General features: G+C 35.3%; 1 protein-coding gene across 8 annotated transcripts; it reads left to right on the top strand.

Moving 5' to 3' along the window:
* Positions 1-795: 795 nt before the first annotated feature.
* Positions 796-22,478, top strand: LOC118736565 (dipeptidyl peptidase 9). Of its 8 annotated transcripts, none has more exons than XM_036466662.1 (12): positions 796-1,053; positions 2,115-3,446; positions 3,518-3,737; positions 14,772-15,048; positions 15,124-15,403; positions 15,476-15,638; positions 15,699-15,995; positions 16,078-16,272; positions 16,341-16,652; positions 16,714-16,936; positions 16,992-17,184; positions 19,252-22,478. In XM_036466662.1, the coding sequence occupies exons 2-12, from the start codon at positions 2,422-2,424 to the stop codon at positions 19,451-19,453; spliced, it is 3,387 nt and encodes a 1,128-aa protein (XP_036322555.1). In that variant the 5' UTR covers positions 796-1,053; positions 2,115-2,421; the 3' UTR covers positions 19,454-22,478. The 8 variants fall into 8 exon arrangements, with proteins under 8 accessions (XP_036322555.1, XP_036322547.1, XP_036322535.1 ...); XM_036466654.1 differs by having other exon boundaries at positions 2,104-3,446; XM_036466642.1 differs by having other exon boundaries at positions 1,987-3,446.
* The last annotated feature ends 4,712 nt before the right edge of the window (positions 22,479-27,190 follow it).

Below are 27,190 nucleotides of genomic sequence, written 5' to 3'. Positions count from 1 at the left end.
TTTTTGTGCTTCGGCCGATTAAAACCTGAATTAAATTCATTTAAAGAACAAATGCTTTTATAAACTTTTATAATAACAAAAGAAAAACATAGTCAAATAACTAAATAACATAACCTCCTTCAAGAATGGGCCAAAAACGGCCGATTAATCGGTCGGACTATTTATTTTTAAAGAAACTAGAGTTTACACTACAACGAAAACCACGTAGGACAGAAAGTTGCAAATCCTGTACAAGATTTATTAACAATCGCCCACTCTAAAAAATGCTGAATTTCTTCCGTATTTGTAAAAAAATTTTCGAACATAGAGTGTATGGTGTAACACCATCAGCAATTTAGACATATTTCACTTCGATCGTCTTCGAAACACTTCGATTTTTCAAGCGCTTCGTTTCCGTAAAAACCACGGCAACACTTACTACGTTTATACGCACGTATTATTTGCAAATAACAATTTGCGAAATGGTAAACTTTGCTGTATAAACGCTAAGTTAATTTTTTATTTGCAAATAACGAAATCACGCAAATAAGTATTGATTAGTGGTACTATTTGCAAATAAGCGCTAGATGCCGCCATTCTTAGGTTTATTTTCTTTTTCGGTGGTCATCTTATTGCCTTTTCATAATCAAGACGTTGCCATTTTTAACTTTATTTTCTTTTTCGATGGTCATATTATTGCCTTTTTATAATCAGGCAATATTAAAAAGAAATTTTCACCATCGAATAAACAGTGAGCTAGGTATTTGCAAATAGCTTACGTATAAACTGTTCCTTGGGTTCGTCAAGCCGCTTGTGTGGTGCATTTCGCTCTTTATTGATTGACACAGGTCCTTTGTTTCAAACAACTCTGTGATCGGCCGTAAAATGAAGAACAAGAGGGAACCAGCAAATGTCAACGATAGTTAAAATAATCTGGCAATTGGTACGAAAAACAACTGGAAATACGCAATTGTAAAATTGGGGCCCGCTGTAGAAAAATTAATAATTTTATTTTCGGTAAACAAAATGTGCGTGGCATAAAAGTGAAATATGCACAAAAAGCGTCGACGGAAAGTGGGTTGAAAATTTATTGGTTCAAGAGCATCAGACGGATTAGTTATCTATGTACATATCTACATGTATGTATATGTACATCTTTTTTTGTTCGTACAAACGTACATAGATGCGATTTGGCATTGGAAGAAATTTAATATTATGCTATGATGCAGAGTAAAATAGAGACAATTTAAATGTTGGCCTGTGGAAAATCTAAATTAACGAAGGGTTTTTAAAAAAAATTTTCTTATTTTACTGCTATGAATCTGTTTCGGAGTTGGGCCGTATTGAAATCTTACTGGATTTTTAGCTTTCACTTATTGGAATAATAGCAGAACAACTGTCATGTGCAAAAACAACACAATACCAAAACAAGACCAACTGTCAATGTGAAACAATCGACTAACTGGACGGACGCATATCAGCAGTAGCAATAACAACAATGGAACAACGCATCAGAATGCATAGATCGTGTGTCGTTTAAGAGGTTCCGCAGCACTATTCATCTAAAGTGACTAGGCAAAGTTGTTGTAGTTGGAGAAGGGTGGGCAACAGTAAAGGCAGAATCACATTGCGCGAAGATACAACATTTTAACCAAGTAGTTAAAGTAGACTTCAATTTTGTCAAAGATAAACATACATATGTATTACTATTTGCATGTATGTACTTATATTTTATATAGACTGGCTTACTCAAAACAGTATCGCAAAGCAAATTGACGAAGGCTATAAAAAGAATATTATATTTTAACGATTCTGTTTTGGTCGTGTTTCGGAAGCCCCATTACAAAATAACAAAAATTGAGAAGACGAAGTGTACTTACCTACTAATTTAGAACAATATTCAGCAAATGTTTTACGAGTAGCATAAAATAGTTTTGGACTGTGGATAGCAACATTTAATTGAATCATACATATTTTTTCATTGTCCATTGGCTTGTTTACATTTAGTAGTCTAGATAAAGACGAAAGAGCAAGAACAACTAAGATTTCAAACTACGAGTTCCAGCGAATTTTTCACAAAATAAAATAACTAATCTATGAATTTCGTGTATAATAAACCACAAGTATGACTTCAGCTCTCCAAGAAGGAAGCGAACTTGGCTGCATGGTGGAAATAATCACATAAGATTAAATGTAACGGGATTGCTCTAAGATTTGTGAAAATCAACAAAATATTTAGTACAAGTGGCTCAATTTTATAATACTCACGACGCTAAAGTTGCCATAGAGAAAAGTTATAACATAGAGGTTTAACAAAAGATCCATATAAAATAATAACGTCATACGGAGTAAATGTCATTTTTAAATGTTGGAGATTTTCTAAGATTTCCTATCCGTAATAAGCCATAGTATATTTAGAACTTTATACATATTATACGTAAAATGGACACATCTTTGACTCACCAACGAAATCGACTGCAATCAGCTTCGACCACAACAACTACTTCTGCAGCCAATGTAGCGCCGTTGAGTAGCAGTATCAGTGGCACCAGCGCAATTCTAACGAATCACAACAGCAATAGTGTTGGAAACATAGGTGCTAATAGAGCTATTGGAAGTGCCAGTGTAGCCATAATGACAGGCACTGGTGCTGTTATACCGATAAACCCGTTGTCACAGTTATCATCACAATCATCACCCTCAGAACGCATTAGTTCAACGTCATCATTAGCGAATCTCTTGGATGGTTTTACATCGCGTGTATCTGGGGATCGAGCTCAGAGCGCTGCAAGCACACCCAGTAGTATCAGTTCACTGGGTACAACCGCAAATGCCTTCTATTCTTCTCTCGGCTTAGCTTTCAACTCCTTGACGTCTCCTATCTCAACAGTAGCTGCTGCGGCTCATGCGACAACGGCAGAAGCCGCCGCTGTCGTTGTTGCAGCTGCTTCAGCGCTCTCAAATCATCTTAGCTCACCGACAAGCGGCACACCTCCACATATGGATGAATTAGATGATGACGACGATTGCGAGGATGATGACGATGACAACGACGGTCATGTGCCGGCGCCAACACCGAAGAAAACTTGGTCGGAGATAAAAGCGATTGTTAACGATATGCGCAAGCACCTGATAAATTTATCCAGCATGATGCCATCGAATATACAGTTCCGGACGTTATCTGATGGCCGGGTCCGCTGCTACTTTCTTAGTACCCCGCCAAATGCGTGGGAGCCAACATTGTTGTATGCAGATATCAACATGAATGGAAATGAAGACATGGTAGCGGAAAACGATTCGCCGACCACTGAGATGAATGGCGCAGCCAGCGACAGTGGTATGGGGATGGCTGCAGGTAGCGACGCAGGAGCAGATGTTACGGGCAGCCGTTTGCCGTCGCCAACTTCTTCCCAAGCGTCTTCACCAACATCGGCTGCCTCATTTCCCACACATAGTCAAAACAAAAGGTTTGTCAAATTTGCTGATTATATTTTATATGCATTTGGGTAAATGCGTACTGTTTTTCGATTTTCTCTAGACTTCAATGGAAGACAGTATTACAGCAGCCAATGTCGAGTGTGGCTGCTGGAACGGCTAGTGGCGGAGTAAATCCATGGTCAAGAGAATTCCAGCTTTTGCAGGAGCGTAAACGACTGTCAACGTGGGGAATTACTTCTTTTGAATTGCATAAGCCTAGCGGAAAGATAGTGTTTCCCTGCTTCAGTGATCTGTACCAATGCCTTGACACAGGATACACTGTAAGTGAAATATCTACATATCTATCCTTATAGGCTATCTATATACATATATGCTTGGCCTGAAGATGTGCAATAAGCTTTTACTTTTTCGAAAAGAGTTGCCACCTGTTACAAAATTTAGTTAACATTTTTTAATAATCAATGCTACTAGATCTGCATTGTTCTTCCGATTTTCAAAAATGGGGTGTCAAATGAAAGGGTCTGGCCTGTAGATGCCCAACAAGGTTTAACTTTTTCGAAAATGTTAGTTAACTTAAAAAAAAATTGTTCAAGTTATTTAAAATAATCAATTATTACAAAATGGTTATCAATTGAAAAAGTTTTGATAAGCTATTATTTTTCAACTAAATGTATGATGGTTTCCACCTATTTAAAAAACAATTTCAATTTTAATTATCGCCCTACGGCTGCCAGACGAAGCAGGGTTAAGGAGATAGTAGTTGAAAATATCTTGAAGAGGTCGAATGTAGTTAACTTATACACAAGTTATATGAAATATTAAAATATGGGTGAATATATAGAATATAAGGTTTATAAAGAGGGTTGACACCTGTTGAAAATTTTAAATTAAAATTTTTTAATAATGAATTATTAAAAGTTTTGTATTAAGCGAAATGGATTTGAAAATTATGATTTCTGAATTGTATTTTGGAGAGTTGCCAGATGTTTAAAAAATTAAATCTAACTTAATTCATATCAGTTAATTCAATTATAGACTACAATGTCAGACGAAAGAGATTTAAAAAGATTTTAGTTTGAAAATACTGTTAAAGATTGTTGCCTCTGTTTGAAAAATCTAATCTAACTTATAATGAAGTTAAATAAAATGTTAAAATATGAGTGTCCAACATAAACTTTAAGATAACTTTACATTTAAAACATTTTTGATTAGGGTTGTCATCTATTCGAAAAGTAATATCCATCAATTCATATCCATATATAATACGCCAAGCCATTTTTGTTGAGGTCATCCGATCTGCACCGTTATTTCGAATTTCAAAACTGAGATATCAAATTACAAAACGGGACTTGGAGATGTGTAATAAGATTTTAAGTTTTGAAGTTAGAACTTTTTTTTTGAAATTTGATGAAAGGAACTACCGACACCATGCGAGACCTCCGTTCGCTCGGAAACGGCTGGACGGATTTAGATGAAACATTTGGAATCTTTTTTTTTTAGGTTTCTGAGTAGGGTTGCCACCTGTTTTAGAAGCTAAATTTAATGCTGGCGGTTTAACGCCATGCGGGCTCACTAGTATGTACATATATATATAATACGCGAAGGGATTTTTTTGTCCAGAATAAAACATCTTTGCCGTTCGCCCGATTTTCAAACCTTAGATGTCAAATTAAAGCGCTTGGGCTGTAGATGTGCAAAGTGGTTTTAGTTTTTCGAGAAGAGTTGCCACCTGTTGAACAATTAAATTCAAATAATTTAATAATCAATGCCATCATATCCGCACCATTCGTCCGATTGTCCGAAATTAGGCGTGAAACTAAAAGTCTTTGACTGTAGATAATGCAATAAGGTTTTCTTTTTTGAAAAGAGTTGCCACCTTTTAAAAAGTTATATTAAAATTATTAAAAAAATATAAATTATTACAAACTGGACATCAATCGAAATGGTTTTGAAAAGCTTTGTTTCTTAGCTGAACTATAGGAGGGTGGCCACCTGTTTAAAAAATCATATTAGGTAAGAGAAATATGTATCACCATATGGGTGCAAAACGAAATGGGTTTCAGAAAGTACTTAGTAAATATTTTGAAAATATTTTAAAGAGGGTTGCCACCTGCTGAAATTTCGAGTGTGTAGTTTACTTATACACAAGTTATACGAAATTTCAAAATATGCACGCCCAACGAAGGAATGTAAAGAAATCTTTGGTTTCAACGTTAAGAATATTTTTGAGGTGTTGGAAGAGGGTTGCCACCTGTTTAAAAAGTTAGATTCAAATTATTTTATAAGTTAAATGAATTATTAAAAATTTGTATTTCTGAACTGTATTAAGCGGGGTTGCCACATGTTTGAAATTCCACTTAATTCATCAGTTAATTAAAATATGTATCGCAGTGTCCGGCGAAGGAGGGTTAACAACGATTAAATTTAAAAATACTTTTGAAAAGGGCTGCCACCTGTTTAAAAAGTCTAACAAAATTAACTAATTCAAAAAGTATATATAAATATACCGTTGTCAAACGAATGAATGTTGAGAAATCTTTAGTTTGAACATTTCGAATGTTTGAAGAGAGTTGCCACGTGTTTAAAAAGTTACATTCAAATTACTGCAAGTTGGATGAAGTATTAAAAAATGGGTATAAATCAAAATGGATTTGAAAGGGATTTACTCATGACCTTTAAATAGGAGGCTTTTTTTGTGCAATTATCTGTTTATGCTTCACAACACAAAAGAAAAAAATACAAGTTTCAAAATTTTTCGAAATTCGAATGATTTTGGAAGTTATAGCCATTAACATTTTTCGAAATCATTTACATTTTAATGGTCTTCTGCTCATATTTTAAACAGTTGAGAATGATGGTGTTTTCTTCCCATTCTTATTTTTTATTTGGCCATAATTTTTTTTTTTATAAAAGTTATTAAATTTTTTTGAAATATTACTGACACCCCAATGGCTTCAAAACTGCGTTTTCGGCTTATATTGTTGTACGTTCTATTAGTAATTATTTGCAGAAAACAAAATTTCACACTTTTCTTTTGACGCCCAATGTATTTTGTATGGAAAACGATGAAATCAGTATCGTAAGCGCGCTAAATTAGAAATAATTAATAATAGAACGTACAACAATATTAGCCCAAAACGCGATTTTAAAGCCATTGAGATGTCAGTCATAATTAAACATTTTAGTAACTATTATAAAAAAAATGTACGGTCAAATAAAAATTAAAAATGTTAAGAAAGAACCATCATTCTCAAATGTTTAAAATATGAGCAGAATCGGCATTACCAATCGCGAGAAAACAAATAAAATCTAAACAATTTCGAAAAATGTTAATAGCTATAATTTCCAAAATAATTCCAATTTCGAAAAATTGTGAAACTTGTATTTTTCTTTTGTCGTTGTGAAGCATAAACAGATAATTGCATAAAAAAGTTCGACCTTCGAAAAAATGGTGGCCCACTTCACAAATTTTTACTCACATGTATTTTAGTAAACTGATGAACTAATTCCAATTTGATTGTTCGAACAAATGGCAACCCTCCTAATTAAAGGTCATGAGTAAAAGTAAAAAATCAGACATAACTACCAAGGGCAACAATCGTATCTGAGGCTTTCGGTTCACACTTTTTTATTCAAAGTCAGCTAATATCTCAAAAATTATACACTTTTTAAAGCTGGCTTAAAAGACTGATAACACAGTGAATTCTAAAATTAACGAGGAAAGCAAACAATAGTTTTTATACACAGCGCAGTTGTAAAAAGAGTATTAACTTTTTTATTTGCTAATGAATTTGTATACATACATATGTATTTACATTAAGGTGGTCCAAAATAAGTTAAGTCGGTATTTTAACGCTCTCACCCCTAGCATTGTTCTATATCGAAAAAATATACCCCTATTTTTTATATTGAAATCAAAAAATATTTAGAGGTCACTCAAAGCGCTCAAAGTTTTCCAACAACTTTTCGTAGAAATGGCATGGAATTCTTGAAACTCAATATTTTTCGATCAGAGAACTCTGGCTCTCTTCAGGAGACTTCCAATAACAATACGCATGTGGTTTATTTAACCATTTTTAAAAATCGATGAAAATGAAATGTTAAGACATGATGAGAAAACGGAATAAACTTAAAACAGAAATTTGACAGATGCTAAGACACATTTAGCAAAAGGCGCAGACGAGGGGGTGGATTCTGGAGTTTCTCTACAATCAATCATTTTTTGAGCTCAACATGATGTCAACTGCTTTGTCTGGTCGCAGTGCGTCATCAATGGTACTGAATCTATTTTTTTCAAAACGTGGGTACACATACATTACCTGTTCCTCGTCTTCCACATCGCTGCACAAACATATTTCGTAGAGCTGTGCCCAGAGGTTACGCTCATTCACTCTTCAACTTAATCACTCGAGTTTTAGGGTTTAAACTAGGTCATGTGATAAGCTATGACACTGCGCTTGCCGGACCCTCGTTGGGTTCATCTGCGCTCACTCTGCTCAGGTAAAAGTTTAACCTGCTACAGTAGCTAGAGCGAAGTTGGGCTATTGTGGTGCGCGTCTCCCGGGGTAGACAAAGCTCTGTCCCGTCGACGTCGGGTAATTGTGTACCCAAAACGGCATTCACAGGTCCAGAGGCTGTTTTATGAAGCACTGGACATCGTCCATTAGTTCTTATAGATGCCCCCTGACGTGCGTTGGCAAGGGCTCTGCTGCAGCAGGTGTCACAAGGAAGTGCTTACAGAGCATTGTGTTATGCTCCTTGTTGAGGTGTATTTGAGCATCGTCGTCCCCTTATTGAATTTTCCTCGATTTGCTGGTTTTGTCGCTGAAAATTTCTAACGAATGTCGATTACTCGGATAATGGATAATTCGCTGAGTCCCCGTGTGATAGAGGAAGCCTCAATGTGTTCTAGTAGCATGGAGTGGCTGGTATCAATCGCCTTTGGCAAATCCAAGGATACTAGTACTAGGAATCCATCCTGATATCGCGCTGGGGTCAGGTGGTACGAATTGTGCGGGGGTTTCACGGCCTCAAGTCTCTTCGTTATCGGGCGATAAGATTCTCCTTTGTTGGACGGCTTCCCCTGTGTATGCAGTGGGACTATTCTCCCCGTTTTGCAGATATCTGGAACAATGAGAGTGACCAAAGATAAATTAGGAACCTTGCTGAGGTAATCTACTCGTGCTGCAAAATTTTTTCAGCAGCAGCATGCATACTTCGTCGGGTCCAAAGGCTTTGGAGGCTTTCGCCTTACCGATGGCTACCTGAACCTCACCGCTTGCGGCGCACTGGGTGTTGCTAGTTTGTGTAGCCTTCAGGTCATTCGCCGTTTGGCTTTGTTGACCAGAGGATGCAGCATGAACTTTTGGCTAAAAAAGTTCGCGCATCGCTCCGGGTTCGACGAAGCGCGGCCACCGAAAGAGATTTCCACACTGTCGTCGCTCTTCGTCGACCTTACGGTTGACCAAAGCCTACTCACATCAGAGGTGAAGTTACAAGTGCTCAGATGCTCCCCGCACTTCTTCCGCTTATGTACGTTCACAAGTTGTCGAATCTACGTGTTGAGATCCCTGATACGGGAATCTCCGGGATCGGCCTGGTGAAGGTTCCTCACTCATCGGTTAAAACAGCCGCTTCGGCTGGAAAGTTCAGACGGGTCTCAGAAAAGCATCCAGCTGGAATGAAGGTGGCTGTCACCCTGCGGAATTTACGCCATTGAACGACGGTTGGTGTGAGAAGGGCAGCGACAGTGCTTTCAGGAACCTCTGCATAGCCGTTCCAATCAGCTTTGCTAAAGTTGGCCTAGGTTCGGCTTTCCTCGGGAGCAAAGTCAGAATAAGTCGTCACGTTATGCTGTTTATCACACCAGAAATACTCTTACATTCCAGGATGGCATCCCTGCGGTCGATGTCTTCGATAAGACGATGCTGCACGGTGTGGTGTGTGATGAACGCCACCATTATCTCGCTCGCGATCTCGACGGGGTACATTGTATCCGGCGAAGCTCAACTATGTTGAGTTGCCGACTCCTCAATCTTGCTCTGAAGTCCATTCCAATTGAACTGTAGTATATTTGTGTGCCTTGGGAGTGCTGCTTTGTATGGTTAGAGTTGCTCGTCCAATCTCGTCGGCATACGCCGCAATTGCTCTTGTAGTAAATTGTTCCTGAGCTATTCAGATCTGCAGCTCTTTGAAGTCGACAAATAGATGTTTAGTGTCGATTCCTTTCTCGTAGGTCTTTTCCAAGATTTGGCGTATTGTGAATACCTGGTCTATGGTGGACTTTCCCGGACTAAAGCCGCAATGATAAATCCCAATCAGTCTTTCACACAATACGCTCGATAAGACCTTGTAAACTATGCTAAGAAGGCTCATCCCGCCGTAGTTGGCGCGAATAGCGGGGTCGCCTTTCTTGTAGAGACATCTTTGGATGCCTCGTCCTTCTCTTCCATCGGGGCGTGGACGCAAATGGTCGAGATTTTGAAGAAGATCTTGATGCGGATTGTGGCGACACGTTCGTCCATCGGGGTAAATGGCAGCACTTGGCGATGGAGTCCGTCTCCCACCATAAATCCAACACCGAATTTGCGCTCCTTTACATGACAGCTGTAGTAGACGTCGCAAGGCTCCAGATATTTAATTACTTGCCCTGTCCAACACATTTCTTGGATGGCGGTGATGTCAGATTTTGTCCTTACGAAGACATCTACCAGTCGGGCAGAGGCATCTTCCCCATTAAGGGTCCGGACATTCCAGGTGAATGCCCTCAAATCGTAGTACTTAAAATGTTTGCAGCGGTGGTTATCAAAAGAGGGGTCTCATCCGTGGCTCTATTTTGATTATTCCCTGCAAGGGTTTTGTACGTGACGGTCCCTAACCCAGCGCACAACCAATGCCCGCTTGCCTACTGGTGAACAGACGCTGCAGACTTTAGTCATCCCTTAAACCGTATAAGTTGTAGTGGCCCACCGAAGCTCCCTCTCTTTCTGCAGTGCCCCAAACCGCTCCACTCGGATTGGTTACCGCATCCCGAACATGGGTTGCTCACGTTGCCCAGAGTGCGCGAACAAGGTTGCAAGAGTTAGGATTGAGTATAGCCGAGCAACTGTAACTGCATACCCAGAACAACGGCAATATCCCGTTTAATCGCTGGCTACGGAGACTGCTCTGAATGCATTTCCTGAAAATCTATGTAAATTTAAAAATTGATGATTTTTAACCGACTTAAAAAAAGGAGAAGGTTATCAATTCGTCCGAATATTTTTTTTTATGTGCACTTGTGGTCAGCTGATTAAGTCAAGTGACATTTTGACAAGTTTTGGCTATTTTTCTTTTGTTTATTTAACCTGTTTTATATATAAAATTTGCTCGACAATTTCGTTTGTATGGGAGAAAATGCACAACATTTTTCAACAATTTTTCTAAAAATTTTGAATAAAAAGTTTAAAATTCTTGGGTGTAACTATTAAAAAAGTTTGTTGAATTTTCATAATTTTTGTACGAAGTTTGAAATGTGCATTTATTTGGCGCTGGTTAGGTACAGTACTAGACTTTTATAAAAAAAAATATAAACATTAAATAAACAACAGAAAAATAGCAAAAACTTGTCAACATATCATTTGACTTAAGCTGACCACAAGGGCATGTTACCGCATAACTTTGGACCACGTCAACCGTTTTCTATAATTCTTTTTCTATCGGAAAGGTAGTGTATCACAGGTGGTCCCATTAGATCCGATCATTGGATCATGAAAAAATTAACGGTAATCATAAATTTCTATATGAGAATTGACGTGGGTCGCGTTTTTTGCTTAAAAAATACTTGTTCATTTTGTTTTTGCTGATTCGTTAAGTTATTGTACATCGAAATAGTCCATATAAACACTCCGGCTGTCGGCAATACATAGTAGCTATGTACATATTTTTCTAATCAGTTTGTTAATAATATATAATTGCTTTTTTTTATGAGCAGGGCAAACATCAGCCATTCTCCCCATTCAATAAATTCTATTAATTAGTCATTCAAAGTTTTTAATTATAAACAAATGACTTAATCTATTTTTATGCATGTGTATATATATTTACATATGTATGTACATATGCGTGCTTGTTAGTACAAAAGAACTGAAACTGTGCTTATAAACAAACGTCTATTTAGCATATATGTATGTATGTACATATGTACATACCTTACAGTTTACAGTTTTAAGTGTATTGCTGACAATCGGAAAACGTGCTAGATAGATCATGGGCTAAGTTTTCTGTGATTTGCAACTTTCATTTACATATACATACATATGTAATAAATAAACGTTCTGAAAGTCGTTTAAATTGTCACGCATTGGTACATAGTAGTTAAAGCGGGATTGCTAGGAATAAAATATTGTACTAGCTTTAAATTTCGTCAGAAATCGCTAAACTTCTTATAAAAATTTTGTATAGAGCAACGTATAACTCCATTAAATAAACTATGTCTGTGGTGTTAAATATAAAAATAATCACTTCACTATCTACAGAGGAGTTGTTCTTATATTTTTGAAACATTGAAAACTTCGGGGTTTCTATACTTGGGCTGATGTTGTTTGAGAGACGGCGCCGAGCTTATCCGCCAATTTGTGATGGGCGTCTTAGTATTGTTACACAAAATTTAGGGAACTACAATTTTAAGCCGCCTGCGAGGGTAAATGGATTTTGTGAAAAAAGCTTTTTCATGGTCAGAAATATACTGGGAGGTTTGTCCATGCCTGCTGAGGGGCGGCCGCTGTAAGAAAACACTAGGTCTGTTCAGGATCGATCTTGCATTTGCATATTCCTTGCATTTATAAATTCACAACAATAAAATGCACACGGTTGCCATGGCAGCAAGCATAAATTTTGCAAATGCAATTTCAACTGTAAATCGAAGACCATTTGCATAAAGCCGATTGGCGTTTACAAAAATAAATAAATTTCTACAACATCCTGAACAGACCCTACTGTTTTTAATTTAGATGCTGCCCGGATCAGGGATCGAACGCATACCCTACGGACTACTGAGTGGTAGTATGCATCTCTAACCTTAGCCATAGCGGCCGCCTTACGCACTTTTGATTTTAATGTGTGTTTTGGTTTAACTTATTTGCGGTTTGGTTAAATAAATGTACGAATGCTATACATATTTATATTTCCCATAGTTTTTCTTATTTTTTTATAAAAATATAGTTCATTCAACGGCAAAAATCCTATGAATACATTTTTTTAAAATCATACAGAGTTCGGGGTGAAATGCAAGAAATGTTGAATTCTTGACGCTGATCGTACATATGTATGTGTATTTGAGATGCCAGATCGAAATAAAAAGAATCGATGCTGGAAGATGTCGGCAAATAAAAAAATTAACCTCCCAAAATCGATTTACATATTTGGCCAAATAACATACTTTTTACAAAGGAACAAAACTATTATTGTAATTTTTAAAGTATGCATGCATTTTTCATAACTGTTTAATATCCAGATTTATTCAAAAGCTATCAAGTAGCTAACAATTCGTAAATACTTTGAAAAACCAAATGGTAATGGTAAAAACGCTTCTTTTTCACTAAAAATTTACATTTGCAATTCGGAGTTCATACAATTTTGTTCGCAAAGTTGCCATTCCACCAAAAATGCCACTTTGCGATATTTCATGAATCGCATTATGTCATTAAAATTTTCGTCATTTAATGCTTAATGAAAATTCATCATTAACCGTACTAAAGCAAACGCTAAACTATTTTTTTATTTGTTTATTTTTATTTTTTGATCACAAATGAGAAAAAAGTATTTTTTACTTCGAAATTAACCACTATTTTAAAAAGGGTATAATACAAAGGAGCTTACGTATATATGTATGTAGAGTTTTTTGCAATACGAAGGCTTTTTAGTTTTTTTTTTTTTGTTTTCGCAAACTATATTTACCCTTTTAAGAAAAGATTTGCTGATAAACTGCATACGTACTCAAACTTTTTCTAAAGGGATTAAGGAGTGCAAAATTTTTATGATAATTTCCATAAAGTTAGGAATTCCGATTTTTAGAGTTTTTGTTGTAGTAATAATGTAGTAAGAGACTTTCCTGAGGAACCTTTTAGTCGGAGAAGAAAGAGGGGGCAGATTGAATTCGTTGGTCTTTGCTCTCTGAAGTTAGAAAGGTGAGAGGTGTCAGGTCCCATTATTTTTTTGTACCTGCCTCCAATTAAAATTGCTTTAAAATTTTATAGATTTTCTGAGGTAAACCGTAGATCAATATACATCAATTGAGAAAACTTCGAATGTCAATTCCTGAATTTTTTTGAATCGATTCACGGATCGAATCGGAACTAAATCGACAAAAAATCGAATTGGAAGAGCTCGATTAATCGAACTTCGATTTAATCGATTTAAAAACGGCATCTCCAATGCATATGTGTACTTGCCAACTGGCGTTAAGTGACAATTATATGCCAAAATGTTTAAAAATAAATAAAAAAGACAAAATTGTAAAAGGGTTTTTCTATATTTGCATAGCAGCTAAATGGCCCCTTATTCGGTGAAGAAATTAAAACCTTTGGTAGTAGCGATTTCAAGGTATTAGTAAACATATGCTCTGGCGCACAGTGTCGCCTAAGTGGGCAAAATTCGAAAAATTTGTTGTATGCAATGTGAACGTGTTTGGTATTTTTGTAAAGTTAATTTATCCACCAAAAAAAACTAAACTGAAATTTCCCAATAAAAAGAAATTATATGCCGCCAGGAAGCCACTAAAGTCAACAAATTTTATACTAAGAATTTTAATCAGACCTTGGCCATGCTCCTAAATTATCCTTTTTTAATCCTTTGTCCTATTTGGGTCAAATCTAGTATATACCAAAATTTTCCTTGGAATTTAAGGAATCTGAGAATGCATAATACGTAATTCCTCGGCTCGACGCGTGACCTCTTAGAGTTGTCCTGGAGAGGTAAGATTCATGGAAGATCATTACTATACCAAATGCTAAAATTTGAGTCTTATTCCGGTCGCATTGCAGGATTTTTTTTTTTAATGTGGTCTAATGTACATACATATATAGTAGTGAGTTAAGCACAGGGTCTTTCTACGTTATTCCAGAAAAACAATTTCTTTTAATAGAAATTTCAATAAATGCGAAATTTTAATTTAAAAATATTTCATTTTTTATTATTTTATTATAGTACGGGGTATTAACGTGCGAAAGAGAAAATAAAAACCTGCTAATTTTTTGCACTTCTTGAAGTAGTGCGTTTTTTGCTAATGCATACAATTATTTTTTCATTTGTTGTCATTCCTAAATTTCACCTCGAATATTTTTTTAACTAAGACGCTTTTTTCATCAACTTCGCAGAACTGGCCACTTTTTCCCACACAATTGCGCACATGCCCCCAATGGGCTGCCCTGGATCCGCAAATATGCCCACAAAACTCCGATCTAATTGCGTACATTAGTGGCAGCGATATTTGGGTGACGCATACAGTTAGCGGACATGAAGAGCGTTTGACATTCGCGCACGATGGCCGCCGCTCAATTGCCGATGATCCGCTCAGTGCTGGTGTGCCATCATACATAATGCTGGAGGAGTTCAGTCGCTTTCAGGGATACTGGTGGCAGCCGCAATCCGATGGTAAAAAAATTGAAAAGAAAAGAGTTTCCGCAAGAACAAATTAATTATTTTGTATATGCTTATGACTGTTCTTAGATGGTGTTTATCGTATTGTTTATGAGGAAGTGGATGAGTCCGATGTTTGCATGTATACATTTCCATCCTCACAGGCAATGCCGGGAGAAATGGAAGAATATCGTTTTCCACGCGCCGGTACAGCAAACGCAAAGTCAAAGTTGAAACTGGTGCAATTCGTTCTAAACGAGTCGCTGCAAATAAGCGATGTTTGCATAAAAGATTTGCCGTATACACTTTCGTTGGTGTTTCCATGGCTGGAATATATCGTACGCGTTGGATGGACGCCCGATTCTAATTAGTGAGTGACTTTTAATAGCCCTACTTGTTTATTTTTGTACACCCATAAATCTTCTGAACACTACGTTTTCAGTGTTTGGATGCAGGGCATGAACCGCAAGCAACAACGCTTAGATTTGGTGCTTATACCGTTAGATAATTTCTGCGAAACCTATACCAGCTCGGCATCTTCCCCCTCCGGGTCAGCCGACCACAGCTGGAAGAGTCCATACTGCCGAGCTGTATCACCGCTACAGGTATTTTATAAATTAATTCTATTATTTTGTGGTAATTGTAAGTTAACTACCACTTTACAGGTGATTTACTCACAAACATCAGACTCTTGGATCAACGTGCATGATTTACTATATTTTTTGGAAATAACCGATACAACAGTGACCTTCTTGTGGGCATCTGAAGAGACTGGCTTCAGACATCTATATCTGGTCACTTCCAGTCTGGGCACAGAAACACTGAATGGCTTCAAGGATACCGCGAACAATTTCGAAATGAGTAGTCGCACAAACTCAACATCTTCGGCTGCCTCTGCGAACATGGATATGCATACGGATTTTATCGATAGTGTCACCCTGCATCCTAGAATAATAAATAAAGTATATCACCATATATATGTTGCAAACATAATTGAAAATATTATTTTAAACACATGTATGTATGTATGTATAAACTTCTTAGGTTGCACTCACCTCTGGCGAATGGGAGGTTCTGCATCGAAACATTTGGGTGGACAAAGCGCAACAGCTAGTATATTTCATAGGTTTGCGAGATACGCCACTGGAAAAACACTTGTACGTGGTGAGTTTGCAGAGGCCTGAACACATACGCTTGCTCACTGAACCCGGCTACTCATATCAGGTGGAGTTTAATGAGGTAAGAATAGGGTTTCGGCGGTGGACCGGGTAGCAAGAATATTTATTAATTCTAGGTTTTTCTTGCAGTCCTGTCAATTAATGTTGCAAGTTTATTGTAACATACAACGCCTGCCTTCATGCAAAGTGATGCGTGTCACACAAACTTGCCAGAATGGTGGTGTCAACGGCATACAATTGTCAATGATGGGCTACCTACACGAAGGTGGCAAGCCAGAACCACAATATTGCCCGCAAGTATTCCGGCCACAATTACCGTCGGGTGAAATCGTATACGCTATGGTGTTCAAACCCCATAATTTCCATCTTGGAATAAAATACCCAACAGTGCTAAATGTGTACGGTGGTCCTGAGGTGCAGACAGTCAATAACACATTTAAAGTTGGTCAACCGGCTGATAATAGGCATTGTATGGTTTAGTAATTAATATACATCTTTGCAGGGTAAGCATCAGTTACGTATGCACATGCTGGCTGCACAAGGCTATTGTGTGATATGCATCGATTCGCGCGGCTCACGACATCGCGGATTGAAATTCGAAACTCACATACGCTGTCGCATGGGTCAAGTGGAGCTGCACGACCAAGTTGCAGCGCTGCGTATATTGGCAGATCAGCTAGGTTACATCGATATGAGTCGTGTGGCTATACACGGTTGGTCTTATGGTAGGTACTGAACATAAAATAATTACCGTTGTTTTACTATCACTAATGTTTTCAGGTGGTTATCTCAGTTTAATGGGACTAGTGCAGTATCCGGACGTTTTTAAAATTGCCATTGCCGGGGCGCCAGTTACCAATTGGGAGTATTATGACACGGGCTACACGGAACGCTATATGGATTTACCCCATAATAATAAACGCGGATATACGGCGGGCTCTGTGCTTAATTATATACATGCATTTCCCGAAGAGTAAGTTTTGGAAAAGCGACCTTTATTTCAACGTATTGCTCAGTGAGATAAAAGGCAATGAGTCTATCAAGTTTGAGATTGAGGTGCTGAAATACACATTTTTAAAAAGAAGTGGGTGCTGCCACATCTCTTCTTTAAAATTGCTTAACAATCAAATTTTTGGGGGAGTTGTCTGCAACCAGATACGTCACATGTGTCCTACCCACACGCTTATGGAATTTAGCGTTGGAATACCTTGTTGTAACAATTACAAAGTACAGGCTGCCAAGTTATTGCCTACGCTGACGATCTGGTGCTGACGGTAGTAAGAAAGCAACCCCACGTTTTATGCGATTTATCATAAAGCTCTGAGTAGTTGTTCCACACAAAGATCGCCTAATTTAGACCTTAAGGGGATAAGTGGTGAATGTTTGCTCACTCAACATCAATTTTCGGTTACCGGATTTCTAAAGCTGTGCTGTAATAATCACGGTCCCATTAAAGCACTTGAATATGACCAATTCACATCAATGATAGTCATGGGCATAGGCTTAATTCCTACACGTCCCTATGTAAAGCAGTGATGCTCTATCACAACTGTCATGATTACACATATGCATGCTGTTTTGATAAAAGTAAAATCAATAGTTGCGTTCGATAACAAAATTAGGCAACACCAGCCAACAATCAAAATCAAGAGCGTAAGCGAAAATTCTCTCCCAAAGAGAAGAAAAAGCAAAAAAAAACTAAACGAACAGGAAGTTAGCCATCACTTGCAAAAACCGGAAGAAGAAGACACACCAGCTGACTTTGTTTATATTTTATTTGTAAACAAACTGAAATTCATTTTGCCTCCATGTAAGAAAAAAAAGGAAAGTGAACGTTCAATGTTCGCCAGGAACATTTCTAGAAGTAAAAACTAGTTGGCACTATCATAAAGTCACATAGCAGGCAGCCAAAAAGCATATAAATATCAAAACTCGAAAAATTCGTTTGTTTACAAAAATTGCAACCATATGTTTTCGTGATGGATAATTTTTGCTGACTAAAATTATGCCAGTACAAAATGAACGCTTGCTCTCTCAATTTTTGTGTGTTGGATAATTTTTTGTCGTTATCGAACGCCATTCAGTAAAAATCTGGAAAAACTATTACACATTTTTGACTTGTCGAACGCAACTATTATTTGGCGTTTACACTTTTGCTAAGTGTTTTTTGTCGTTGAAACTTAAAGTGCGGGAAAACGTTGGCTGTGTTCAGAAATGCATCAATAAAACATCAGTCTCTTTGATTTATTTATTTATTATAGTTGATGGAAATGCCTTATTTGCGCAACATAGTTCCACTTCGGCATTTAACCGTGGTTGTGCACATTGGAAATTTCCGTCAACTATAGCCTAGAAATAAAGTAGTCTGATGCTTTGGTTTGATGCATTTCTAAACATAAGGGTTACGAAATTTATTGAATTGGGAAACCGGTTGTGGCTAATTAAATTTGAATTTATTAACATATCCCTAGCTTAGAGTGTAAAGTTGCATAGTCCATTTTTTTTTTGTAATTTTACAAGAGAGGAAAAAAGTTATAACCATTTCTCTCAAGTATTTCGCCAAATGTTTGAATACAAATTTTTTTGCGTTTTAAGCAAAGCAAAACATCATACGAACAACAACAACAACAACGAATAAGAAGAATTCGATCTTTATTAAAATATTTCTTATTATTATTTAGGTTTTCTCGGATTTTCGGTGCCTTTTTTGGACTTAGTAAATTCATATATGTATATACATGCACTTTTTGCTGAAAATCGTGTATTTTTATTTTGTAACACTGTTTGAGAAGAGCTTTGTTGTTTGAGAGATTTTTTTGTTTGGATTTGAAAGTATTTTTTACTGCCCTATCTCCCGACGACTGACCACTCATTGGCTCCTTCTGTTTTGAAAGCCAAAAATGTGCCCATCGCTGGTATAGAATACCGATGTACACGAAAACGGGTACAGAAATGATAACATTTTTTTTAACTAAAATTAGGTTCTTAAATTTACGCCCACTTAAATAATTTAACCCATTTTTTGTCTTTTTTTTCACAGAGAAAACCGTCTCTTGCTCATACACGGCCTCATCGATGAGAACGTTCACTTCTATCACACCTCTCAACTGATATCAGCTTTGAATCGCGCAAACAAACCTTATAACCTACATGTATTCCCCGAGGAGAGGCATTCACTGCGGAATTTGGAATCGAATAAAAATTATGAGACAAAATTATTGGCTTTCCTGCAAAATTTATGAAATTGGCAACAGCATAGCATGTCAATAACGTACACAATGACAATGACAACGATGACGATAGCAATGTTAATGATTATGGTGTCTTGAAGACAATGCCTATAGCTTATTACACACACGACGACGGCGGACAATATTTCCAATGTTAACAGCTAAAAGCTTTGCAGTAGTAGGCAGCAGCAGAGTTTCAGCAGTAAATAGGGGCACCAACAGCTGCTGAACTTTTTGGGCGAACAATGTACTTTTATTTTATTTCATACAACGGCAGGCAAACCATTTAGCTCTTAAATAATTACATATTATTAACATTTTATAATTTGATCTGTACAATTAGAAATTATAGGTTAGTTAACATTAGCGACACGAATAAGCAAGGTTAAGATTTGATCATCTGATGTTACTTTTTGGTGAACATAGGGAAAAGGCCATTTTGAATGTACTACAAGGCAAAATACAACTATAAATAAAATTCCAGAAAGTATATATATTTAAATCAAATTGTAAAAAATTGTAATGGATCAAGTGAAAACGTTTACTCCAATTAGCGGTACTCAATTGTACTCACTCGTCTCAATTTATTTGCAAGGAACTGAAGAAAAATTCGTCAGAAATTCAAATAATTTTATTTGTACGAGTATCTAATGCTGCCATTGCTTAGTGCTGCAAAAAGTATATTTGTAAACATTTAATTTAATTTATTGTATGTACGTCTACGTAAAATGACCATAACGAATGTCAGCTATGTAGCTATGCACTTTATTTCAGAGATCGCAATTAACAGTTAACCAGAAAAATGTCTTTCCCTCACTTGTTTGATGGTACTGTGCGATATGCATTCGTCTATTATTTTACAATCGGTCGCGGATACATTTTTAGAGCAAAATTATATTTTTCGTCGGATGTGCATTGAAAAGTTAATTGCTTTTGGGAAGTAGTTATTTGCTAAGAAAAAAAATTTGGTTGTGCAAAATGGTCGTCTGCTTAGTTTCGGTTATATGTACATATTCGTGATTATGTTGGCGTGTATAGTATTAAAGAAAATAGAAGTAAAAAACGCGTAGTTAGATTTAATGATTTGTTACAATGTGTATTCTTTCTATTTAGTGGCTGTAAATAAAGGAGATTTTTAGATTTAGAGAAAAAAGTGAAAATTTTGCACAAATTTTTTTCGAAGACGCCGCGAATATTGTACATAGATAATGATATCATATAACTTTATTTATCTTGAGCAAAAAATACCAATTATGCTTGCTATTATTCCTTAGGCATTGATAATAAAATGAAATACTCCGGTTTATTCGGGGTTTTTGAGACTTTTCGATGTTTTCTAGGTTTTTTCGGCACAGTTCAGTGTTTATTTAAGGTATTTTTTTTAGACTTTCTGGAGTTTTTTCCGAACATTTCATATGATTTCGGGTTTCTTCATACAAATTTCAAGACTGTTAGGGATTTTTTGGGGCTATTTTGGGACTCCTCCCATTTTATTTTTTTTAGGATTTTTCGAAATGCTTCGTATTTATTTTTCCGAAACTCTCGGCGTTTTTCGGGACCTTTCCGGATTTACTCGTGTTTTATTTTACGGAACCTTATTATTTCTTTGCTTTGCAAACATTTCCGGTTGTTTTGTTTTATAAAAATGAAGATTTTTTTCGTATTCCTTTTTTTAAAAATCAAAAACTAATCGGTTTCTTGGCTTAAAGCCAAAGTGGAGAACCACTGGGCATTAAATGAAAAAACTTAAAATGCAAAGTTGGGCACTAAAAATTTTCGTTTTAAAAAAATGTACGCGGGAAGGTGTGCTGCGCATAAATACTGTGCATAGCACAACCCGAGTTTACAATTTCTCTGTCAAAATGCTAGTTTATTTCCACATAACGTTTTCTTATGACACAAATTTTTCGACATAAAGTTGACTAAGTTTTTTCTTTTTATTATAAAATGCATAACAACTATGGTCTGTGGTCATGCGAAGAAACACATAAATGCAATAGTATTCTGTGCACTTTTATCGTTCCTAAAACAAGTAATAAAGTCTACAAATTTCAAAATTCTATTTTTTATATAGCAAAGGTTGTGAGTCTAGTCGATTTATAGAGAACTCTATACTCATACCTTCCAACACACTATTCAAAATGTACGCCTACTTTCACGTTAAAGAATTTGAATCCTGAATTTGATTATGGACAGCAATGCAACCTCAATTGGGTTGCCGATGGGCAACGCCTATGAAATGAAAAAGTATGTATGTATATTATGAATAGCAACTACACATACATAGTAACCAAGACTTGAGCTGCAGAAACACAACTGAAGTTCGGTTGCCATGCGTAATCGACCCATAAAAGTGTTAACTGTTATTGGCGATCTCTGATTTATTTAAAAATAAATGGCATGCATGCCGACCATATAGCACAAGGCAAAATAACTTTGATAAATCTATTTTGTATGTTTTATGTTAATGTACATATGTATAACGTATTACTTTTGACCCATTCAATGTTCAGATTTATATCATATGTGCACGTTTCTCTTCTAAGATCTTCTTCTAAGAAACGTGTTCAAATCCATTTATTATTATTTTGTTGTATGTATGTACATATGCATGTGGTATGTGCCACACCAAACCAATTATACATTAATTGTAGGCGTATTCAAGATGATTTTGTTCAACGGAAACTCTGCCGTTTGAAAAGTGAAGCGGAAAAACCAGAATTTAAAATATTTAATTTTCGAATGCAACTTTTTGTAACCGAGTCTTATTTAGCTTGAATGTTAAAATGCAAATTTTCCTCCATCAAAGCGTTTTATAAAGCTTCATCTGGAATAGAAATATGAATAGCTTAACTAAAAAGTTAAACTAGTTCGAATTTGTTTTAAATAGTTCTTATGAACGGAAATAGTCGCGGTAAAATTATTTGGATTTTTTTACTCTAAAATTTGACCATTTACATATAGTTTAGTCTTGCACCAGTAGGTCATACCTTTTTCCTACTGTAACTGACAACACAAATTTAATATAATTATACAACAAAAATAAAAATATATTACGTATTCGACGAAAAACGAAAATTAAGATTTCACCCATTGCTTATGTAAAACGTTGCAATATTAAATTATAAATTAAATTTCTATTTACTATTTATACGGATGACTAAATTCATTATTATTCACTTTTACATACATTACGAACATTTCGAACATAGTCGCTCGTTTTATATATATATATAAACGCAAGTATAAATTATATTTATTTAAAGAGACGAAACGTTAATTAAAGAAAATGTAAAGAAAAATGTAATAAACAGATATAAAAAATTAATGATTCGTGATTACTATAGAATTATATTACATATACATATAGATAAACTTAACTCATTATGTTGAATTCTAAGTTTACAAACACGTACATAAATATAACATTACGAAATAAAAAAAAAAAAAAACTATAGTAAATACAAAATTAAAAATATGCAAATTATTATAATTCTACCGCAGGGAGGCAAAACCAGTTTTTGCTACAAAAAGCTCTTTAGCAAGTAGCGAATTGAACTGCAACCTACCTGGAGAAATTCGCAGCATTGATTTAAACAACAATCTAAGCAGCTCACTTCTGCTCACTAAATTGATGGGTGCCTTCCCACATTCTCTCTTCGTTAAGAAAGCAAACCCGACCTTAAGTGAGTTGAGCAATGGGGAATGGAAACATTAAATATTTTTTTTTTTTAGATCAGTGTTTCACAAACTGTGGTACTCGTTGGTTTCAAAGGTAATACGCGGGGAACTAAGGTAGATCTTTAAGCTTACCATTTACACCGTGAAACCATCGTTGAAATTACGAAATTCGGTGACCCTGTAGACATTCAGAAAATTTAGCTAGAGAATTTAACCCCTGACCTAACACATGATCAAAATACTTTTTTACATGGAAAAAAATCCGCACACCCCCGACAAAAAAAAATCTAAAAAATCAACGGTAATTTTTAGCGACTTGAAACTTGCATTTTGTTATACTAAAATTGAATGGGCTACAAAACTGCATACCCGAAAATTTTCTAAATATTCTAATTAAAAATTTTGAAATTTTGATGACAATTTTTTGAAGTTTGATTAATTTTTTTGCAATTTGTGCAAGCTTTGCAACTTTTGTTATTGTGGTTTCTGATATAGATTGAATTATATTTTAAATGAAAATTATTAAAAATAAATAAATAAACATAATTTGCAAGCAATATCGTTTTGAATTTCGTTGCTAATTAGTTGCACGCATCTGTAGATATACAAGTGCTGAGAATCAAAAAAAAAAAGAAAAAAATTAATAGATGACACGAAGAGTAATCGTTTCTAAGTTTCTATGTAAGTTAAGTCAAGTATAAAGGCTCAGTTATGCATACTTTGCACTGCACTGCGTAAAATGCCATTTTTAAGTAGAAATCAAAAATCAACAGACTTCCATACATGTAATGCTTTGGGTAAAATATTCCTTATGTGACAACTCTCATGTAATGCCAAGTATGCATAACTGAGTCTTAAGTCTTGTATAAACGGGCTTTAATACTGCTACCACATCGTATGAATTCGCTTTGAACTCAATAATTTATTTTATGATCGGTTGGGAGAAATGTAAATTTTCACAATTACGAGTATATACAAATGTATATCGCTAGCATAGAGTGAAAAGCTGCTAAGACCCTTTTAAAAAACTTTACAGAAGAGGAAACAAATTAGGGATTCGATCTATATTAAAAGATTTCGTATTATTTTGGCCTTAACGGATTTTTGGTTCTTCTTTTCGACTTGGCAAATTTTCCTTTCATTGAATATAAACAAGAATGAATAAAATAAGCACCTTTATCTTTTTCGAAACAATGCATTTTAAATTTCTCTAGTCTGAGTTTTCAAAAAAAGTGGACTTAGCAACTTTTCACTCTAAACACACTCTATGGTCAAAACTGTTTTCTAAACCACATATTTCTACTACCACCTACATATTTAAGTCCGGCCATTCAAAACGACATCCTTCAGAAATGTACTGAGCAAAGCTGAATTTTTTAGTCTTCTTGGAGACAAAACAGGGAATGTTTCAGGCACAGGAACATTTTTCACTATGTGTACGATATGTACATATCGTCGGTGACACTGCAAAACGTTCTATGTCACTTATTACCTGTGATGCTTAATTGATCTGTTATCTGTATCTGATCGCTTCTGGCAATCGTTCATCTTCATCAGCCAAAGATAGACAGTTTGGACATTAGTTTTTTAGGGTGTAACCATTTGCAGAAGCATTCCGCTGCAAGTAAGAGAGAGAGTAATAATATACATAGACCGTTTTGCAGTATCACCGACGATATGTCGCAGTCTTACAGGATTCACAAACTCCAGTACCACGCGAAGCTTTCATTGGCTATGTTCCAATCCATAATCAGTCTTCCAAAAATTTGTCATAATGCAGCGATGTGAAGAGATTCATCCTGATATGGCCAGCTTAATGGAGAAGGAGCAGCAAATTTGGCTAGTTATGGGGGTGGAGTTCAAACGAGTATTAAAAAAAAAAAGATCCAAAGGCAAGATATACATACATAGGTTGTATTCGAGCAGCAATTAATGCGGAAGTGGAATTTTTTATGAAAGAGTCTTCAAATTGTTGGGGTATGTACTGTGATTCAACTTATTTTCGCGCCGCGAAGTATGTGACTATTTTGGCGAGAACCACTGTGCCAGAACAGTGGCGGGTGAAGATGTCACACAACATAAATATATGATATTGAGCCTTTTGACAGTTTCAAATTTATGAAACACTTTCAACAGATAATAACAGTGCGAAAACATGGAATGCGTATAAAAAATGTAGGACCCTTTTTTATTTTTAAAAACGAAAGTATGTTTTTAATTGTGGTTTTGTATTAATACGTTTCCTTTACTTTATTTATTTAGTTATAATTTAGTTACAATTACGATTTAATAGTTTACATTTGCATTAAATTACGTTACGTTACTTTAAGTTACTTCTGAAGTCATTACATTTCAAGCTAATTTATTATACATATATACAAACAAATGTATTTACTTATGCTTTAGTAGCTAATCTAAGTTCAACTCGGATTTTTTTTTTTAGTTTTTTCATACAGTTTTCTTTTATTACTATGTATTAAATATGCAAATATAAAAAAATACTAAGTCTAATTTACTATGCTTAATAAAAATTACACTAAATTTTGGATGTTTATTTTTTGCGCAAATAGCTTAATTTGCAAGTATACAACGTACAGAGTGTAAACAAATTTTTGCTTTCCATTTTCACTTAGATTATATGCATTTTAATTTTATTTTACTGCAGCTAAGTACTTGTCTAGCTTTTACTTAAATTGCGGGTTTGGCAATTCAAAATATTCTTCGTTCATTAGACATTGCTAGAAAATACTTACCTAAAAATGTTTAACAAAAAAGTAATTATGTACCTCGGCTAAACTTTTAAATTAATAAATTTTAATGAATATCTTAATATTTTTGTAAAAATTTAAAAAGTTTTAATGTAAGCATTTTTTTTTGGCAATATAAATTGAAATTTTACAATCTGCGGTGTTCCTTTGCCTGATTTCGATACATTTTAAGGCTTATTGTTTGGTTTGAGTTGGATTTACATTACATTAATGTTTGTATTTCTATTTTCGTTCACACTTTGCTTTTACTATATTTTATGAAGTCATCCTTTCATTCTAGCCACAATAAAAACAAAGGAACTATATGTTTCAGTCTTTAAGTGTTTATTTCTCTTAAAATAACGGTTGTTTTATTGTTTTTGTTTTTGTTGTTTTTGCTTAGCTTATCGCTATTGTTGACTTGACCATTTCCTTTTCATTTCTATTTATATACAAATTATAATGCAAAGTATAAATATTTAGCTAAGAATTCGGTTATCTGAACTGTGATTCAGTCAATTTCGAAGTTTTGTTTAATTATTCGAAGTTTATTCGAAAAAAACACAAACTAATCTTATTAAGAGATGGCTCCCATTCCTTGAAAACACTTGCACTTAACAAAGAAAACTCGTTCCATATTCCTTTAATGAACCAATAAGGATACGAAAAATGTGCAAAAAACTCGAATAGCTTCCCAAATTTTGCTTTAGAACCACTAGACGCCTCATCGAGGTCTTTCAAGTGCACATTTTGCCAACTGCTAAGGTTATATATTAGTGGAAATAGAATTTTGCAAAAATTTTTTTACTACTTTTTATGATTCGCTTAGAAAACTTGCACACAACAAACCAAGTGGGAACTATGGGTAAATTATAGTAAAACTGCGCACTTATCTTTTCTCTCTAACGTCAGGTTTTTTGTTTTAAAGGACTTCGATATTTAAACAAATATGATTATTTCAAATAACAAAACAATTTGCAGAATTAACAGAATTAATTTTTTGGTGCATAAGAACGAATGGGTATGGAAAATGTCTTTTACAAATTTTGTCCTTAAATATCCTTGAAAATTTGCAATATTTTATAATATTTTTTTTTTAATTATTGTCTGACGACTAATATACGCACGACCTCAGCATCGAATTTCGTGCCTCTAATTTTATTTACTTAAAAAGATAAAATTTATTAAAAGCGCATTTTCAATACCTATTCGTCCTTGTAAAGCAAACAACTTTATTGCTATTAAATTCTACAGAATTTCGCTCTCATTTGGTAGTCATATTGTTATTCTACATTGCACTGATTTTTTTTAAATAATTTCT

The sequence above is a fragment of the Rhagoletis pomonella genome, unplaced genomic scaffold (assembly GCF_013731165.1).
Source record: "Rhagoletis pomonella isolate Grant_MI unplaced genomic scaffold, Rhpom_1.0 Rhpom_scaffold_00001, whole genome shotgun sequence".
NCBI lineage: Eukaryota > Metazoa > Arthropoda > Insecta > Diptera > Tephritidae > Rhagoletis > Rhagoletis pomonella.
This window is presented reverse-complemented; position numbering and strand designations above follow the sequence as displayed.

What these genes read in the sequence shown, in the direction of transcription:
- LOC118736565 (XM_036466662.1), top strand. Translation starts at nt 2,422, where the DNA reads ATGGACACATCTTTGACTCACCAACGAAATCGACTGCAATCAGCTTCG. An exon ending in GTGGCAGCCGCAATCCGATG is followed by an intron (nt 15,049 to 15,123) that starts GTAAAAAAATTG and finishes GACTGTTCTTAG; the next exon opens with ATGGTGTTTATCGTATTGTT. An exon ending in CAGTCAATAACACATTTAAA is followed by an intron (nt 16,653 to 16,713) that starts GTTGGTCAACCG and finishes ACATCTTTGCAG; the next exon opens with GGTAAGCATCAGTTACGTAT.